This window comes from Scyliorhinus torazame, chromosome 17 (assembly GCF_047496885.1).
Source record: "Scyliorhinus torazame isolate Kashiwa2021f chromosome 17, sScyTor2.1, whole genome shotgun sequence".
In the NCBI taxonomy this organism is placed as follows: domain Eukaryota; kingdom Metazoa; phylum Chordata; class Chondrichthyes; order Carcharhiniformes; family Scyliorhinidae; genus Scyliorhinus; species Scyliorhinus torazame.
In genome coordinates this window covers 165,612,409-165,632,033 of record NC_092723.1, presented here as the reverse complement: position 1 = coordinate 165,632,033, position 19,625 = coordinate 165,612,409, and the positions used below count along the sequence as shown (strand labels likewise).

Below are 19,625 nucleotides of genomic sequence, written 5' to 3'. Positions count from 1 at the left end.
AAAAAAAATGGACCAATTGGATAGAAAATAATTATATGCACATGTTCTAAAGACACTTTTCTTTGGAGCAGAAAGGTTTATTACAACATTGATAGAATCAATTATGCTTATGTTCCAACAATTAAGCTTTCCTATCAACTCATTTATGGTTCAATTGAATCCAGTATAGACAGTCGTTAGAATTGTTTGCTTTAGTTAGTCATTCTGGGTGTGCAAAATCTTTTTGTCTGGTGTTTTGCAAGGGAGCCTGAGAAATGACACTCCTTGAAAGGACTCCTACACAAGGTGAACAGGGGCACAGAATCAAAACTCCAGGAGGATGGTTCTTTTGAAGGCACAGTGCAGATAAAGGAAGTTTTTTAAAAACTAGATGCAGTACTCTAGTCTCATGCATGTACACATTAGGAGCTCTTTGTGTTTCTCAAGTCTGCTGTTGATCAATTGAGCCAAGATCTCATTTTGGAGCATTACATACAATTCACAGGATAGATACAAGTCATTCAGCCACACTGGCGGGTGCTAGTGTTTACCCTCCACACAACTTCTTCCCAGCTTCCTGTCAAAGGTCATTTATGCTACTCATCTACATACAACACCCATATGCTTATTTAGCTTCCTAAGGTTATCTATGCTACTCACCTCAACATGTTGGAATAATGCCATTCATATCCCATGCAAGTTATTTTAAGGAAGGTGAATTATTTTTCAATCTACCTACCTGAATCACCACTCTAGGAGACTGGGAGAAATACCAAAGTGGAACTCCAAAAAGGCTCATCACAGCTGTTGCAGTTTCATAAGTTTCAGAACAACGAGTGCTCAAGATGCTGCCACCTGGAAATATGAAGACAGATGTAGTAATCGATGGGGAGCCCTATAGTACAAGTGATTTTTGGGAAAGATTGGAAAGCTCCAACCCTCCTAACTATTGCTTGTCCAAGAAGTACTGAAGATCTCAAATGGGCCAACTGAGCTGGTGCATCACACCCCCGTCAGTTTCAAATTTGAAGTAGTGTAAAATGTAGCATCAGTCAAGCTGCGAGCACACAGGAGCAGAGTTTTGGATGAGCAGAGGTTTATAGTGGGTAAAGGAAGAAGTGGAGGGCGAGCCAGGAGAGCTTTGGAATAGTCTCTGGAGGTGACAGTGACATGGATGAGGGTTTTAGTAGCAGTTGGAACAAGCTATAGGTGGGGTTGAACAACATGGGGTCCGAAGTGGAAACTGAAGTTGGGAATGTTATATTTCAGGCCAATACAATGCTTGGGGACAGGAATGTAATCAGTTGTAAGGTCATAGATTTTGGGGCCATAGATGATGCTTCCACCTTCCCTATATTTAACTGGAGAAAACTGCAGCTCAAAGATGTCACATTGGGGAAGCTGTCGTAACAGAGGAGTTCAAGAGATGTTGGAGAGGTAGAGTTCGTTGCTGCCAATTATATGGTAAGTAATCCCAGGTTTAAAACATAATATTGGCACAGGACATTGGGAATGTTGTGGAGGTGACAGGAGGATGAGGATGCACGGTAATGGTACAGAGGGGCGACTGGAAATCACTGCTAGAGATGATCACAAGATGAGTGGAACCCAACATTTGTATTCAGATTTGTACAATTGAGGCGGAAAAAAAAAAGAGGCGCTCACTGGAGAAGGTTTGTGTGGTGAACCTCGTCAAAGGCCATAGTGAGGTTGAGGGGAAGTGCACCATGGTCACAAAGAGGATGGCTTTTATCTTTTTGGTGAAACCTATTCAGGTGCTTAAAGAGCAGAAAGTAGGAATTTTACAGTTCATTAATTGGGGTAGAAATTCACCTTTGTTGATGGAGAAAACAGCTGATTATACTGATCAGTGGAATTAAAAGTTAGCTGCTGGATCTAATGGACTGCCAACCTGCTGCCATTTTTGCCCTCCACTAGAGACTAACTTCTATTCCATTTGATTTTTAAATGGGTATGATAGGAAAATATCTTATGAATGGATGGTGCTCAGGTCATCTATACCACATGATACAGTTCAATGGCACACTGCGAGTTAGCAAGATATTAAATGCATTTATCATACAACATGCTCAAGCAGCTTGCAGAAGATCCTCCCAATCCCTATAACGCAATTGCCAAGATACTAACTCAAATAATGTTACTGGTTCATCCACTTCTTAATATATCAGTCCCCAACAAAGTGCAAATTTCAGTAAATTCTCAGCTGAGTGTATTTGCAGCTACTTCCACTTCCTGTTGAACAAATTTATCCGTGGCCTTCCGAATCATTGAGTCACTATTCAAAACATTCAAATTTTAAAGAGATCTGAATGTACCACTTGGGAAGCGACACCTGCTCCACAGGTGTCATGCAGCAGTATGACATGTTATGTGGCACCGCAGAAAAAACCTACAACATTCTCAACTTATCGCTGCTGTTACTATTTTATGATTGGGGCTTCTCTAAAATAGATTATGAACACTGCATAAGCAATCTGGTCTCTTTCGCAATGCTCACGGCCCATCCACTGCACAGGTCAAATTACTAGATTGATTCAAGTTACATCTGATGACAAATCATTTGCTTTCATAGCAAGATTGTATAATTGTGGAGACTAAATGGGGTCAAAGTGATGCATCAATTTCTTTTGCCAATAGATCACCTTGCCAGAAGAGTTCCCAATAAATTATTCAAAAGCTCAAACCACAACAAGCAGTTTACTCCTTTGCCCGATTTATATCACTGCACAAGCAACAAGCATAGCAAGCTTTATCCAAGGAGTCGGCCACAAACATGTATGGATTTACTGGCTTCAATTTCAGAAGATTGTATACCTTGACAAACATTTATTGAGCAGGATTGTTTCTTGAAAGGTTTTGTGCTGTTAATTCCTTCAATCAGCAGAAAATGGTCTATTCTTTATGTAAGTGACAATCATGCAAATTGATCATGTCACTCTGAGCCTATGTTGATTTAATAGTTCATTCATTGTAAGTAAGCCCAGAAAATGTGAACTGGATGGATTTCTGTAGTGTGAAATTTCTGTACACCACTGTAACCTGTAACTGAACTTAGTGAGAAGTGCTGTCTCATCTGGCAAGCTGGAGGTTGAATGAAACCTGGGCTATTAATAAGCACCTATCAAAAATTGACATGAAATTAGGTGAAAACAATTCATCTTGTTACCTTATGTAACTGTAAAACCTACTGTTCAAGCATATGGTCAGAGACAAAACAGAACATGAAATACAGAACTTGACTCTGCCTCCAGAAATTATGACACTGTTATAAAGAACAGATCTGACTTTTTCATTTGCATGTTCAGATACATTGAACTTCAGTCATTGATTAATTTCTTTGCTTGATCACTATTAATTGTAACTAAATTTGTAGAAACAGGGTTTGATAGCATATCATAAATCCAGTAAATAGATTCTGCAACGGCAGATTACAAGAGGTAGAGTAGCCAGATCAGAGCATTAAGGTTTATTGGAAACAATCTATATTATTAGACTGTTTAGCAAGAATGCAAATTTCTATAATACCCATTATCTTCTCCAATGTAGATGAAAAATTCATTTGCATGGAAGAAACATACAGATCTCACGGTTAACTCAAAACGTAAACTGAAACACTGCATAGAAAATGGAAAATGAAAGCCTTTATGTCTGACTTCTCACAGCCTATTCGTGTTACCACACAAGATCAGTATCAGGTGCTTTATTTTTTGTTCATAATTGTTTTGTGTTTTTTTCATCCCCGCCCCTTCCCCCAGAAAAGGCAACTACTTACCACCAGATTCTAAAGCAAAATCCACCATTCCAGTTTTATCTTCACTATACAGTTTCAAAGCGTTGTCCACGATGACATGTACTTGCTGACACACAGACATGATGGGAAATAACATTAAAACCATAAGGCTGAAAAACTGCATATTTATAGAATTATGAAACAAACAATAGATACTAGCAAAGACAAAATACATCAAACTACAGGCACCTGACACCGTATCTCTGAAGTGCAGGGACATGGAGATTTTGGATCTGGGGTGTGTGCACATGTGTGTAGAAATTCCACCGGGATGGGGAAAAGTAGTTCAATGAGTGGTCAGAGTGTGGAATGAAGAGATTGGGCATCAAGGTATAGATCAAAGTGCAGAGTACTTGCAGACATATACAGCTGTAGATCACAGATGAAAGAATTTGAAGTTGAAGATGAGGATCTCCAGTTTAATTTGTTTGTATGTTGAGAGCAGCTACAGCTTAAGGTCAGAGGTAATGGAGATATGAGCCCAAGGCAAAAGGTCACAGTATTTTATATCATTTAGTTTGTGCAGGGGAGGCCAGCAAGGATAGCCGGGGAGGAAAATCAAGCCTCAAAGAAGGAATGGAGATTTGGGTGCAGAGGGTGGGATGACAGCGAACGTCTTGGAAGTGAAATTAAGCATCATTGGCAACAGATCGTGCCTGCAGGAGGGAGGAAGTTGGGGGATGGTTAAACACGACACAAAGTCTCTTAATGCTTTCACAGATAATACTAATGCCACAGATTTCTTAATTGCTGGACTTCCGGTTGTGACCATGGAGTGAAAGGTCATATAGAAGGCTGTTTGTGCTTAAAGTTACAGAAAAGAGCTCTTTTTACACAGAACTGGGTGGAATTTTGATGAAAAGGCATAGGTAAATGTTAGACGAGTAGTTTACCCCAGGAGTGGTATGTCTGCTGGTTACCAGACCCGGCAGAAAACAGTGGGCGATTTGGTTGAAAAGTTGGAATAATTTTGTGCTGCAGCAACAGCCTCTTTAAGCATGCAGGCGGGGGAAGGGCTGATGCAAGCTGGAAGACCAAGATACAGGAGCTGATGGCTTTTATCAAGGCGGAATTCCATAGACAGAGGAATGAAATGCGCAAGGATCACACAAAGGCCACTGCAGAAGCTGTGGCACCCCTGAACAGTTCTCTGGAATGGATGGAGGCGTTTGGAGGTGCAGGGGTCACAGATTCGGGAGATCGAAGGAGTGATCTCGGATCACAGTGATCATGTGGTGGCTCTGGAGGCAGAGAGGGAGCTCCGAGGAGACCTCTGTAAAACGTTGAGGGCAAAGGTGGAGGAACCAGAGAATACCTTGAGAAGGCAGAACCTGCGAATAGTGGGCCTGCCAGAAGAAGGGGAAGGTGTTAGTGCCACGATATACATCTTGAAGATGCTGTGGGGCTGGTGGCAGAAGGGGTGCTAGATAAGGCGTCTGAAGTTGTCCGAGCGCACAAGTTCCCGAGGCAGAAGGTAAGAGCTGGGGAGCCGCCGCGGGCGGTGATCGTGAGACTCCATAAATTTGTGGAGAAAGAAAATTCTACGATGGACCAGGGAGATGCGTACCTGCGACTGGGAGGGGAATAAAGTCTAAATATATCAGGATATCAGAGCAGAGTTGGCAAAGTGGCGGGCAGGTTTCAACAAGGCCATGGCAGTGCTGTAGCAGCGGCAGATCGGGTATGGGGTGCTTACCCGGCGAAAATATGGGTGATGTTCGGAGGCCAAGAGTGTTATTTTGAAACCCGAGAAGCGGCCGAAGACTTCATTAAGGAGCATAAACTGGGAGAGAACTGAGCGGACAATGCTTGGGAACCGGGGTGCTGCCACTTTGTAATAGAACATAGAACATTACAGCGCAGTACAGGCCCTTCGGCCCTCGATGCTGCGCCGATCTGTGAAACCACTCTAAAGCCCATCTACACTATTCCCTTATCATCCATATGTCTATCCAATGACCATTTGAATGCCCTTAGTGTTGGCGAGTCCACTACTGTTGCAGGCATGGCATTCCACGCCCTTACTACTCGGAGTAAAGAACCTACCACTGACATCTGTCCTATATCTATCTCCCCTCAATTTAAAGCTATGTCCCCTCATGCTAAACATCACCATCCGAGGAAAAAGGCTCTCACTGTCCACCCTATCCAATCCTCTGATCATCTTGTATGCCTCAATTAAGTCACCTCTTAACCTTCTTCTCTCTAACGAAAACAGCCTCAAGTCCCTCAGCCTTTCCTCATAAGATCTTCCCTCCATATCAGGCAACATTTTGGTAAATCTCCTCTGCATTCTTTCCAATGCTTCCACATCCTTCCTATAATGCAGCGACCAGAATTGCACGCAATACTCCAAATGCGGCCGCACCAGTTTTGTACAACTGCAACATGACCTCATGGCTCCGAAACTCAATCCCTCTACCGATAAAAGCTAACACACCGTACGCCTTCTTAACAACCCTCTCAACCTGGGTGGAAACTTTCAGGGATCTATGTACATGGACACCGAGATCTCTCTGCTCATCCACACTGCCAAGAATCTTACCATTAGCCCAGTACTCTGTCTTCCTGTTATTCCTTCCAAAATGAATCACCTCACACTTTTCTGCATTAAACTCCATTTGCCACCTCTCAGCCCAGCGCTGCAGCTTATCGATGTCCCTCTGTAACTTGTAACCATCCTTCCGCACTGTCCACAACTCCACCGACTTTAGTGTCATCTGCAAATTTACTCACCCATCCTTCTACGCCCTCCTCCAGGTCATTTATAAAAATGACAAACAGCAGTGACCCCAAAACAGATCCTTGTGGTACACCACTAGTAACTGGACTCCAGTCTGAACATTTCTCATCAACCACCACCCTTTGTCTTCTTCCAGCTAGCCAATTTCTGATCCAAACTGCTAAATCACCCTGAATCCCATGCCTCCGTATTTTCTGCAGTAGCCTACCGTGGGGAACCTTATCAAACGCTTTACTGAAATCCATATACACCACATCAACTGCTTTACCCTCATCCACCTGTTTGGTCACCTTCTCAAAGAACTCAATAAAGGTTTGTGAGGCACGATCTACCCTTCACAAAACCGTGTTGACTATCTCTAATCAAATTATTCCTTTCCAGATGATTATACATCCTATCTCTTAAAAACCTTTCCAAGATTTTGCCCACAACAGAAGTAAAGCTCACTGGTCTATAGTTACCGGGGTTGTCTCTACTTCCCTTCTTGAACAAGGGGACAACATTTGCTATCCTCTAGTCTTCTGGCACTATTCCTGTAGACAAAGATGACTTAAAGATCAAAGCCAAAGGCTCAGCAATCTCCTCCCTAGCTTCCCAGAGAATCCTAGGATAAAGCCCATCCGGCCCAGGGGACTTATCTATTTTCACACTTCCCAGAATTGCTAACACCTCCTCCTTATGAACCTAGTGGCCTGAATCTCAGTATTCTCCTCGACAACACTATCTTTTTCATGTGTGAATACTGACGAAAAATATTCATTTAGCACCTCTCCATCTTGTTGGACCTCTCCATCTCTGTGGACCACAACTGTGGACTCCACGCACAACTTCTCGCTACTGTCCTTGACTGGCCCTACTCTTACCCTAGTCATTCCTTTTTCCTGACATATTTATATATATATATATATAGAAAGCTTTAGGGTTATCCTTAATCCTACCTACCAAAGACTTCTCATGTCCCCTCCTGGCTCTTCTTAGCTCTCTTCCTAGCTAACTTGTAACTCTCGAGCGCCCTTACTGAACCTTCATGTCTCATCTTTACATAAGCCCCCTTCTTCCTCTTGACAAGTGTTTCGACTGCGTTAGTAAACCTCGGTTCCCTTGCTCGACCACTTCCTCCCTGCCTGACAGGTACATACTTATCAAGGACACGCAGTAGCTGTTCCTTGAACAAGCTCCACATTTCCATTGTGCCCATCCCCTGCAGCTTTCCTCTCCATCCGATGCATCCCAAGTCTTGCCTCATCACATCATAATTGCCTTTCCCCCAGATATAACTCTTGCCCTGCAGTATATACCTATCCCTTTCTATCACTAAAGTAAACGTAATGGAATTGTGGTCACTATCACCAAAGTGCTCACCTACCTCCAAATCTAACACCTGTCCTGGTTCATTACCCAGTACCAAATCCAAAATGGCATCGCCTCTCATTGGCCTATCTACGTACTGTGTCAGGAAACCCTCCTGCACACATTGGACAAAAACGGACCCATCTAAAGTACTCGAACTATAGCGATTCCAGTCAATATTTGGAAAGTTAAAGTCCCCCATAACAACTACCCTGTTGCTTTCGCTCCTATCCAGAAGCATCTTTGCAATCCTTTCCTCTACATCTCTGGAACTTTTCAGAGGCCTATAGAAAACCCCTAACAGGGTGACCTCTCCTTTCCGGTTTCTAACCTCAGCCCATACTACCTCAGTAGATGGGTCCTCATCAAACGTCCTTTCTGCCACCGTAATACTGTCCTTGACTAACAATGCCACCCCTCCCCCTCTTTTACCACCTTCCCTGAGCTTACTGAAATATCTAAATCCTGGCACTTGCAACAACCATTCCTGTCCCTGCTCTATCCATGTCTCCAAAATGGCCACAACATCGAAGGCCCATGTACCATCCCATGCCGCAAGTTCACCCACCTTATTCCGAATGCACACATTGAAGACACACTATAAATCACCTTCCTGCCTGCCGGTACACTCCTGCAACTTTGAAACCTTGCTCATGACTTCATTACTCTCAACCTCCTGTATACTGGAGCTACAATTCAGGTTCCCAAGCCCCTGAACTAGTTTAAACTCTCCCGAAGAGCATCAACAAATTTCCCCCCCAGGATATTGGTACCCCTCTGGTCCAGGTGTAGACCATCCCGTTTGTAGAGGTCCCACCGACCCCAGAATGACCCCCAATTATCCAGAAATCTGAAACCCTCCCGCCTGCACCATCCCTGTAGCCACGTGTTCAACTCCTCTCTCTCCTTATTCCTCGTCTCGCTAGCACGTGGCACGGGTAACAACCCAGAGATAACTCTGTTTGTCCTAGATCTAAGTTTCCACCCTAGCTCCCCGAATTCCTGCCCTACATCCCTATCCCTTTTCCTACCTATGTCGTTGGTACCTCCGTGGACCACGACTTGGGGCTGCTCCCCCTCCCCCTTAAGGATTCCGAATATACGATCCGAGACATGGTCGGGAGCATGTGAAAAGTGGGTGTAGGGTTCGGGGGATTGCTGTTTAATGTTGAGATTATAAGGAGCTGTAGGGGTGAAAACGTTACGTGGGGATGGATGTTCCCATCCCCATCTTTGGGACTGTTTGTGTATAACATTTGTCTGTTTGCTTTTGGAGACAGCTGCCTGGAGTTCAGGAGAAGTCCTTGTTTGGGTGGGGGAGGACAAGGTCAGCAGGGAGCCTTCCTCCTTGAGCTGAGGAGGAGGGGGGGGGGGGGGGTCATTAGGAGGTGCCTTTGGGCAGGGGCAGCCGCGCTAGCAGGTTATGCTGGTGAACTGAAGTGAGATGGTGGGGGGGTGGAGAGCAATAGGGGTGGCCGGGAGGTTGCTGCAAAGTGGCAAGATGTTACCATCATGGTAACATGGTCGGGACGGAGAAAGGGGCCATCTAGGATGGGCTAGGGAGGCGGGAGTTAAGTAGGGAAGATGACGGGGGCGATAGAGGCGATTGGAGGCACAAGCCCGGTAAAATCGATAACGTGGAACGTCCGGGGACTGAATGGGCTGGTTAAAAGGTCACGCACCTCAGGAGCTTGAAAGCGGGGGTTGTCTTTCTGCAGGAGACACACCTCGGTGTGAAGGACCAGGTTAGGTTAAGGAAGGGGTGGGTTGGGCAGGTTCTTCACTCGGGGTTTGATTTGAAATAGAGGGGAAATGAAATGAAATGAAAATCGCTTATTGTCACAAGTAGACTTCAAATGAAGTTACTGTGAAAAGCCCCTAGTCGCCACATTCCGGCGCCTGTTCGGGGAGGCTGGTATGGGAATTGAACCGTGCTGCTGGCCTGCCTTGGTCTGCTTTCAAAGCCAGCGATTTAGCCCTGTGCGATTTTAATGAGCAAAAAAAATGGGATTTGTGAATGCGGAGATGGTGAAGGGACCAGGTGGGAGATGTGAGATTGAGTGGGGTATTGGAAGGGGCACCGGTAGTGGTGGTAAATGTGTATGCCCCAAATTGGGTTGATGTGGATTTTATGAAGAGCGATCCCGGATTTGGCCATGCACCAGTTGATCATGGGAGGAGATTTTAAACTGTGTCCCGGAGCAGAGGGTGGATAGGTCGAACCCCAGGACGATGGGTATGGTGCGAATGGCGAGGGAGCTGGGGGGGGGGTTATGGAAAAGATGGGTATGGTGGACCCATGGCGTTTTGAGAACACAGGGGTATGGGGGTGTTCCTTCTTTTCACACATCCGTAAGGTGTGTGCGAGGATTGACTACTTTGTAGTGAATCGGGAGATTTTGGTTGGGGTGGAGGGGGCAGAGTATGCGGGAATAGCTATCTCGGACCATGCACCCCACTGGCTGGAGATTTGGTTTAGAACGGGACAAGAGCAGAGGCCAGCATGGAGGTTTGACTCGGGGTTGTTGGCAGATGGACATTTTTGTGATAGATACATAGAAGATAGGAGCAAGAGGCCTTTTGGCCCTTCGAGCCTGCTCCGCCATTCGTCATGATCATCCAACTCAATAGCCTAATCCCACTTTCTCCCCATTGCCTTTGATCCCATTCTCCCCAAGTGCTACATCTAGCCGCCTCTTGAATACATTCAAAGTTTTAGCATCAACTACTTCCTGTGGTAATGAATTCAGGCTCACCACTCTTTTTTTGTGTAACAAAATGTCTCCTTATCTCTGTCGGAAATGGTTTACCCTGAATCCTCAGCCTGTGACCCCTGGTTCTGGACACACCCATGATGGTAACATCTTCCCTGCAGCTACCCTGTCTAGTCCCGTTAAAATATTATAAGTACTATCCCAACCTAGTCAATCGCTCCTCATATGACAGTCCCGCCATCCCTGGAATCAGTCTGGCAAACCTTCGCTGCACTCTCTTGAGAGCAAGAACATCCTTCCTCAGAGGAGACCAAAACTGCACACAATACTCCAGGTGTGGCCTCACCAAGGCCGTGTATAATTGCAGCAACACATCCCTGCTTCTATTATCGAAACCTCTCGCAATGAAGACCAACATACTATTAGCCTCCTTTACCGCCTGCTGTACCTGCATGCTTACCTTCAGCGACTTGTGCACAAGGACATCCAGGTCCCACTGCACACTCCCCCTTCCAAATTTGTAACCATTCAGGTAGTAATCTGCCTTCCTGATTTTGCTTCCAAAGTGAATAACCTCACACATCCAAATTATACTGCATCTGCCATTGATTTGCCCACTCGCCCAACCTGTCCAGATCATGCTGTAGGATCCCTGCATCCTCGTCACAATTCACCCTCCCACCTAACTTGTTATCATCTGCAAACTTAGAGATGTTACATTTTGTTCCCTCATCCAAATCATTAATATATATTGTGAATAGCTGGGGTCCCAGCACCGATCACTGTGGTAACCCGCTAGTTACTGCCTGCCAATTTGAAAAGGACCCATTGATCTCTACTTTGTTTCCGCTCTGCCATCCAGTTTTCTATCCACCTCAATACATTACCCCCTCAATCCCATGCACTTTAATTTTGCACAATAATCTCTTATGCGGGACTTTGTCAAACACCTTCTGAAGTCTAACTATACCAGATCGACTGGCTCCCCCTTGTCAACTGTACTGGTTACATCTTCAAAGAATTCCAACAGATTTGTCAAGCATGATTTTCCCTTCATAAATCCATTCTGACTCTGACTGATACTACCACTGCTTTCCAAATGTTCGGCTATAAAATCCTTGATAATGGATTCAAGCATTTTCCCCACTACCGATGATAAGGTCCGGTCGGCGATTAAGGAGTGTGTGGAGTTGGATCAGAATGGGGAGATGTCAGCGGGCATTTTTGGGAAGCATTGAAGGCAGTGGTCCGGGGGGAAATTATTTTGTCTACGTTTCGTGCGGATAAGGAAAGGAGGGCGGAACATGGCCTCGTGAGCGAGATAGTGAAGATGGACAGGGAATATTTGAGGGTGCCCACCGTGGAGGGATTGGCAAGGAGGAAAAAGTTGCAGGGGCAATTTGACTGGCTGACAACGGGGAGGACGGTAGGAAATTGAGTAGGGCAAGAGGGGTGCAATACGAGTATGGGGAGGCGAGCAGCATGCTGGCGCACCACCTGCGGAAGCAGGCTGCGTCCAGGGAAATATTGAAGATACGGAATGGGGTTGGGGATGTGGTGTTGGAGCAAGGGAAGATAAATGACGCATTTAGGGAGTACTACCAGGGACTTCATGAGGCAGACGCAGAAGAGGAGGGGGCCATGGGGTGATTTCTGGACAAGCTGGAATTTCCCCAGGTGGAGGAAGCAAAGAGGCAGGCATTGGAGGAGCCCCTGGGACTGAGGGAGGTGCTGGATAGTATCAGGGGTATGACGTCGGGGAAGGCCCCTGGGCCGGATGGCTACCCGGCGGAATCTTATAAGGAATTTGCAGCAGACCTGGCACCACATCTGTGAGGAGCGTTTAATGAAGCACTGGAGAAGGGGGAGTTGCTGGAGACGATGACGCAGGCAATAATCACACAAATCCCCATAAAAGGGAAGGATCCGGTGGAATGTGGGTTGTATAGACCCATATCATTATTAAACACGGATGTGAAAGTATTGGCGGGACGGATAGAGAACTGTGTCCGGGGTTCGTTGCAGAAGATGAAACAGGCTTAGTGAAGGGAAGGCAGCTCGCGAGTAATATAAGACGGCCGTTGAATGTGGTGATGAATCCGTCAGGGGCTCTGGTACCGGAGGTGGTGGTGTCCATGGGCGCAGAGAAGGCATCTGATCGGGTGGAGTGGCGGTACTTGTTCGATGTTTTGGGAAGGTTTGGGTTTGGGCCGATATCATAGAATTTACAGTGCAGGAGGCCATTCGGCCCGGATAGTCTGCACCGGTCCTTGGAAAGAGCACCCCACCCAAACCCACACCTCCACCCTATCCCCGTAACCTCACCCCACATTTTTGGACACAAAGGGCAATTTAGGATGGCCAATCCACCTAACCTGCATATCTTTGGACTGTGGGAGGAAACCGGAGGAAACCCACGCAGACACGGGAAGAACGTGCAGACTCTGTACAGATAGTGACCCAAGCCAGGAATTGAACCTGGGACCCTGGAGCTGTGAAGCAACTGTGTTAACCACTGTGCTATCGTGCTGCCCGTGGCATGGGTGCGGTTGCTGTATGGGGCACCAAGGGAGAGGGTGAGGACAAATGATACGAGCTCACAAAGCTTTGACTTACACAGGGGTACGAGGTAGGGGTGCCCAATGTCACCGTTGCTGTTTGCGCTGGCCATAGAGCTGTTGGCGATGGCTCTCAGGGGGTCGGCGATGTGACGTGGGATTAGGAGGGCTGGCACTGCCGAATTTGCTTCATTATTATTGGGCGGCGAATGTGGACAAGGTGCGGCGGTGGTGGGAAGGAGAAGGGGTAGAGTGGGTTAGGATTGAGGTGGAATTTTGTAAGAAGTCTAGTTCGAGGAGCATTGCCAATGGCTCAGAGTAGGTATTCAGGGAGCCCAGTGGTGCAGTCCACGGTGAAGATATGGAATCAGCTGAGGAGGCATTTTACGACGGAAGGGATGTCGGTACTAACGCCGCTGTGCGAGAATCATGGATTTGAGCCGGGGGGGGGGGGGGGGGGGGCTGGATAGTGTATACAGGAGGTGGAGGGAAGTGGGGTTGGTCAAGGCGAGGGATTTGTATTTGGAGGAAGGGTTCGCCAGTCTGGATGAGCTAAGGGAGAGGGTAGAGCTGCCGAGGGGTAGTGAGTTCAGGTATCTGCAGGTTAGGGGTTTTGCACGAAAGATCTGGAGGGGGTTCTCTCGGTTGCCGGGATACACCCTGCTGGAGCGACTGCTGCTTCCGGATGTGAAAGGGAGGGAAAATTTGTGGATATATATAAGTTGCTGGGGGAGCAGGCAGGTAAGCGGGTGGTGAAGATCAAGGAAAAATGGGAAGCGGAGTTGGGAGGGGAGATCAATTGGGGAATATGGAGTGAGGCACTGCAGAGGGTAAATGGGACCTCCTCTTGTGCAAGGATGAGCCTGATACAGTTGAAGGTGGTGCATAGGGTGCATATGTCTCAGGTGAGAATGAGTGGGTTCTTTCAGGGGGTAGCAGATGAGTGCGAGAGCTGTGGGCGGGGGCCAGCCAATCACAGGCAAATGTTTTGGGGTTGGGAAAAATTGGGAAGATTCTGGGCGGGAGTGTTCGCGGTCTTAGCCAGGATAGTGGAGGAGGGAGTGGACCCGGACCCTTTGGTGGTGATATTTGGGGTTTCAGAGAAGCCGGAGCTCATGGAGAGGAGGAAGGCCGATGTCTTGACCTTCGCCTCTCTGATTGCACGGTGGCGAATTTTGCTGGAGTGGCGGTCGGCATCGCCGCTGGGGGTAGCAGCATGTTTAGGTGACCTGTACGAATTCCTGCGGTTCAAGATAAAGAATGAGGTAAAGGGCTCAGCAGGGGAGTTTGAGAAAATGTGGGGGTTGTTTGTGACTGTGTTTGAGGAGCTATTCGTCGCGCGGGGGGGGGGGGGGGGGGGGGGGGGGGGTGAAAAAGGGGGGAAATCTGTACAGGCTGTATAGTTGATTGTTGGGAAGTATATTTCCCGGAGTGTTTATTTGCTGTAACCTGCTTTGATACGTGTTTGTAATAAAATAAGTTCTAAAAAAAAAAAAAAAGATTTCTTAATTGCTCCTAGGTATTTGGAGAGAACCAGAAATGGGGTAAAATATGTTCCTAAGTGGATCGGGAAGTGTCTATTTTCTATACACAATGAGACAAGTTCTACTGAGTTGATGAGCAATATTGGAGTACCTTCCCAACATACCAAGCTATGTTAGGAAATATTACAATAACTTTGATGCCACAATCTCAATCTTATGGAGCAGGACAAAATCCTTTTTCATACAGAAAAGGAGGTAGTGGGTGGAGTGAAGGTACAGGAATAACAATCTGAACTGTACTCACCTCCTCTGAAATGCCACTTATCCCAGCATTAGTAACTGCACATGCAGCCACCTGTGCATCTGGCAGTTTTTTTGTTTCAATCCAATGTTGAGTGAGATTTTTCAGGATTTTCATTTCCAAGTTCTTTAACAGGACGTGGAGTTCAGTTTGGCTAACAAACTGTGAGGACATCCATTCCTTGAAGGACTCGGGTGAAGTTTCTGGTTTGTTTCCAAAAACCAGTAAGTTGACCAATTCTCTGACCCGATGGTCAACCTGGAACAGCAGAACAGCAATTTTATGTAGAGACCTTGCAACTTTTACTGGGATAACTGTTCTGGCCACTGTCACTTTAAATGCGCTTGTCCAATAGTGAAATATTTTTAGAAATAAGAGACGGAAAATATGCTTACACTTCCTTGTATTCCATCTATCTTCGCACAGGATGCCTTTAGCTCTTGCAAATTTGTCAGTTCTGTCTTGACAGTGGACAATTCTATATCCAGTCTCTTAAGTTCAGACACGAGGTGTTGGTATTGTTCATCATTTCCATTGCTTGGGAAAGAAAAAATAGAAAACTGGAAATAGTATCCAATCAGAAATCACTGCACACTTGATAAGCGGAATATGGTGCATCATACCTCAGAGTGTTGGCCTTGACAGTTTCAACCCCTTTGTAAACCTCCTGCAGTTTGAGAGGAAAAAGGAAAATTATTTCTGTATAGAGAAGCTGTCAGTCAAAAATAATGATATCTATCCTATTCCAGTTTTACTTCCAAGTAAAAGGTTACTTTGTCCATTACATTGGGACATAATATTCAATGGATGAGGAATTTAAATAGACATAGATTAGTACCAGTTACAAGGGGCTTCAGTTTCATAGTGAAACTAGAGAAGTTTGTTCCCAGTAGTAGATATAAAATAAGAAGCATTCAAAACAGTGAAGGTGTTTGATAGGGTATATTGTTTCCACTGCGGAAGAGCTGGTAATCAATAATAATATTTATTATTGTCACAAGTAGGCTTACATTGACACTGCATTGAAGTTACGGTGAAAACCCCCTAGTCGCCACACTACGGCACCTGTTCGGGTACACAGAGGGAGAATTCAGAATGTCCAATTCACCTAACAAGCACGTCTTTCGGAACTTGTGGGAGGAAACCCAGACACAGGGAGACGTACAGACTCCGCACAGACAGAGACCCAAGCCGGGAAGTGCTAATCACTGTGCTACCGTGCCGTTCTGTCAGAAGAGACAAGATTTAAAATAATGGGCAGAAACAGTCAGAGGTGAGAAGTTATTTTTAAACACAGCAATAGTATTATGGAGATCATAAGTGTAGTGCTTGAAAGAGCAGTGGAAATAGTTCAATTGTGGGTGGCATGGTAGCATAGTGGTTAGCACTGTTATTTCACAGCGTTGAGGGTCCCGGGTTTGATTCCCAATTTGGGTCACCGTCTGTGAGCAACCATCTGCTCCGACTGGACCTGTAGACTTAATTATCTGTAAAGACTTGCATTCAAAGTATCATATTGCATCTTTGATTCTGTCTATATACATGTTTCTGGAACCCATCTCTTCATTCACCTGAGGAAGGAGCAGTGCTCCGAAAGCTAGTGATTCGAAACAAACCTGTTGGGCTTTAACCTGGTGTTGTAAAGACTTCTTACTTAGCTATGGTTAACATTGTTACTCATGCATGATTAATGTTCAAAAACACAAATAAGTTCCTTTTCCCGAATTCCACCAAGCTATATACTGTTTAACAGTCAATCACTAACTACTGTCCCTCCTAAGAACGTGCTAGCCTGGCTAAATCTCCAAAATCTTCAGGAACTTATAATGGCTGTGCCACATAACCTTTACAATCACACTTGGCCAAACGTGTCTTTTCCATCTGGTGAATTACGGAAGCACAGATGCCTATTTTGCTCATAAGGTCCATGAAAAAGCTGTGGAAATTGCTATTCAGTACTTTGATGTGCGGGAAATCATGGTTACAGATCAGCACCTTATTAACCTGTTTCACCGGCCTGAATAATTGCCCATTGAAATTTGATGCAAGCTATTGAAATCATGGTCACAGCAGATGGCAAGCCAGACACAGCTTTCCACCGTGCATAACAATAAAACTCCTGTTCAGTAAAGCTTCAGTAACATTGGAAGCCAGCAATTACAGTGCAAATAAGGTCACCAGGCACATCAGATTGTCAAATTGTGTCATTGGAATACAAAGGATTTTGCAGGGCAATTAGTCACATTTGCTTGGGTAGGAGAGAAAGCAAGATAAGGATGTTTGACGTATTCAAATATTTAAATAAATGTAATTAAATCTGCAACTAAAGTAGGCACTTCATCTCAATGACCCTCACATCCCAAACCCCAGCTTTAGCGGAGGAGCATTGTTCCAGCAAATGATGGTTAAAAAAAAGATTAATGATAGGCGGCAATGCAAAGCATTGGAGTAAACATTCTTGTTTAGCATCAGGACATTCTCCCACATTGTAAATTATATATTGGGATCATAAAGTTCAGAGGCACTTCAAAAACACCGTTGTAATATTAATCCGGTATTAGTTTCTAAGCTTTCAGGGTATAATGTACCAGTGAGACCACACCGAGAATACTTTTTACAGTTTTAGTCTCCTTTTAAAGGAGCAAAAATCCTGTAGTGGAGGCAGTTTAGAGATGGTTCTCTAGGTTGATTGTTGCGAATGAAGTGGTTGTCCTAGGAGGAAATGTTGAACAGGTCAGGCCTATACTCATTAGAGTTTAGGAGGTGATCTTATTGAAACATGCTAGATTCTGAAAGATGCTTGACCGTGGTTGATAGAGAGAGGATGTTTCCCCTCCTGGGGGAAAATCAAGGACTAAGGAAGGGGCACAGTTCTAGATGTATCCATTTAAGGTGGAGAGGAGGAGGAAATTCTTGAGGGATACAAATCTTTGGAATTCTCCACCTACCAGAGCTGTGATGTCGGAGTCATTTAATGTATTCAAGGCTGAGATAGACAGATTTTTGAAATATAAGGGAGTTACAGGTGTTTCCCAAGATCAAATCAGCCATGACCTTACTGAATGACAGGACCCTGGCAGACTCTGGCTCCTATTTCTTGTATTTAACAATATACAACTTTACAAAACAATTTTTTTTTTCAACCATTAAAGAATAAAATGTATTTCCAATAACTTGTGTACGGGTGGGTAGAAAATCGGTGTAAATTAATACACAATGTTTGCACTTGATGTTCTTTTGTTGCTTTGTTAGCTTTTTCAGAACTGCATTGGAATCTCTGTCCAAGAATCACCTTTAGCTGATTTCATGAACTCCATAACAGAAGGGAAACAATAATTGAACAGTTCTAGCTCAGAATTAGCATAGACAGACGTGTGTATATTTCAAGCTAAAATGTCTCAAGAGTTCAAACAGTTAAAGCACCAATTATACAGACAATTATACCCTCTATGTGGCTTTGTTACTGGTAACAGAACACCACAACTTTAATCAGCTTTATTGTGCACTAATTAAATGTATAGTCAACCACAAATTTCACACCTGTTGTTAGGCACTTTTTTTTTGACAAATATATCTTTTAGATATGAATTTTGTGCTCCTGTAGTTTCTCTGAGCATCAACCCACCCAGCTAAGATAATATGCATATTTCTGGTGATCATTTGTTTGAGTTTCTCTTCTTTTCCCCCAAACCTAACCCCGAGTCCAGATGCTCAGACTTGTACTGACTCACAGTAATGCAATACTTTTCCCTAAACTGCATCCAAAAGAACACCTCCCTCTTCAACATTGTAAATAGTGAAAATAAAATTTACTTTAGTAAAACATTCAGATACTCAAGGTTAGCCAAGTTCTCAGCAAAACATCTAGCGTCCAGTTTAAAAACACGGCCATGCTGCCCTCATTTTCTCAGTGAATACTGGTTTTGAAAAGCATTGTAAACACATCATCTCCACTGTCAGAATATTCCTCGTGCTGCAGCGCATGTCAACAAATTAGCTTCATTACACATCTAAAGCCATTACTAACCGAAGAATTGCCACTATCTTTAACAAGTAATCTCGTTAATGAGCATTTACAGCCAGCTCCCTTTAATGTCATGACTCCATGCTGGCCTCAGTGTGTAAAACAGATATGGGTATTTAATGCATGAGGCATCAGTTCCCTCAACTTGTGGGAAAATGTGCCTTTCCTGAAAATTTGTGGTCTGCAAGCCTAACAGTGTGATGCAATGCCAATAGTCGGTATTTCAATCACCCACCATCAACTTAATTTTTCACTCAGGAACGACTACGTTCATCAGAATGACTAAGGGTCACTTATTACAGTTCCACAACTTAAAGATTAACCACATAAAATCAGTCTGATACTAGTCCCAAGAAATGAGCTCTCTCCAATTTTGACACTCCTCAGGACAGTTGACTCTTGGTGGGTACTGTGTTTTGTCCAAGCAGTCATTCGTACGTGAACCTCAACATTCTGCATTCTACAGTCACGCATTCACTGACATCAATCATTCTGGCTCGAACCCATCAAGTCGCCTGGACTGCAACAATTGAATAGAAGTGTATTTAACCCACTCAACTAGCAAGGGAGTTGAAAATGGGCAAAGTTTGTGAAACTGCAATTATGTTGCAGATTGTGCACAGCATTGCAGAGCATTAAAAGAGGTTGAAATTATGTCATG

At 44.8% G+C, this 19,625-nt stretch overlaps 1 protein-coding gene across 1 annotated transcript in view; it reads right to left on the bottom strand.

Annotated features, from left to right (window-relative positions):
* sun1b (Sad1 and UNC84 domain containing 1b) overlaps positions 1 to 19,625 on the bottom strand; it is a 72,991-nt gene that overhangs the window by 7,421 nt on the left and 45,945 nt on the right. Inside the window, exons 16-20 of the mRNA XM_072481566.1 lie at positions 15,564 to 15,607; positions 15,336 to 15,477; positions 14,944 to 15,198; positions 3,773 to 3,857; positions 719 to 834 (exon numbers count right to left, since the gene is read on the bottom strand). Of these exons, the coding sequence (XP_072337667.1) occupies positions 719 to 834; positions 3,773 to 3,857; positions 14,944 to 15,198; positions 15,336 to 15,477; positions 15,564 to 15,607 (642 nt within the window). The remainder of the gene's footprint in view (positions 1 to 718; positions 835 to 3,772; positions 3,858 to 14,943; positions 15,199 to 15,335; positions 15,478 to 15,563; positions 15,608 to 19,625) is intronic.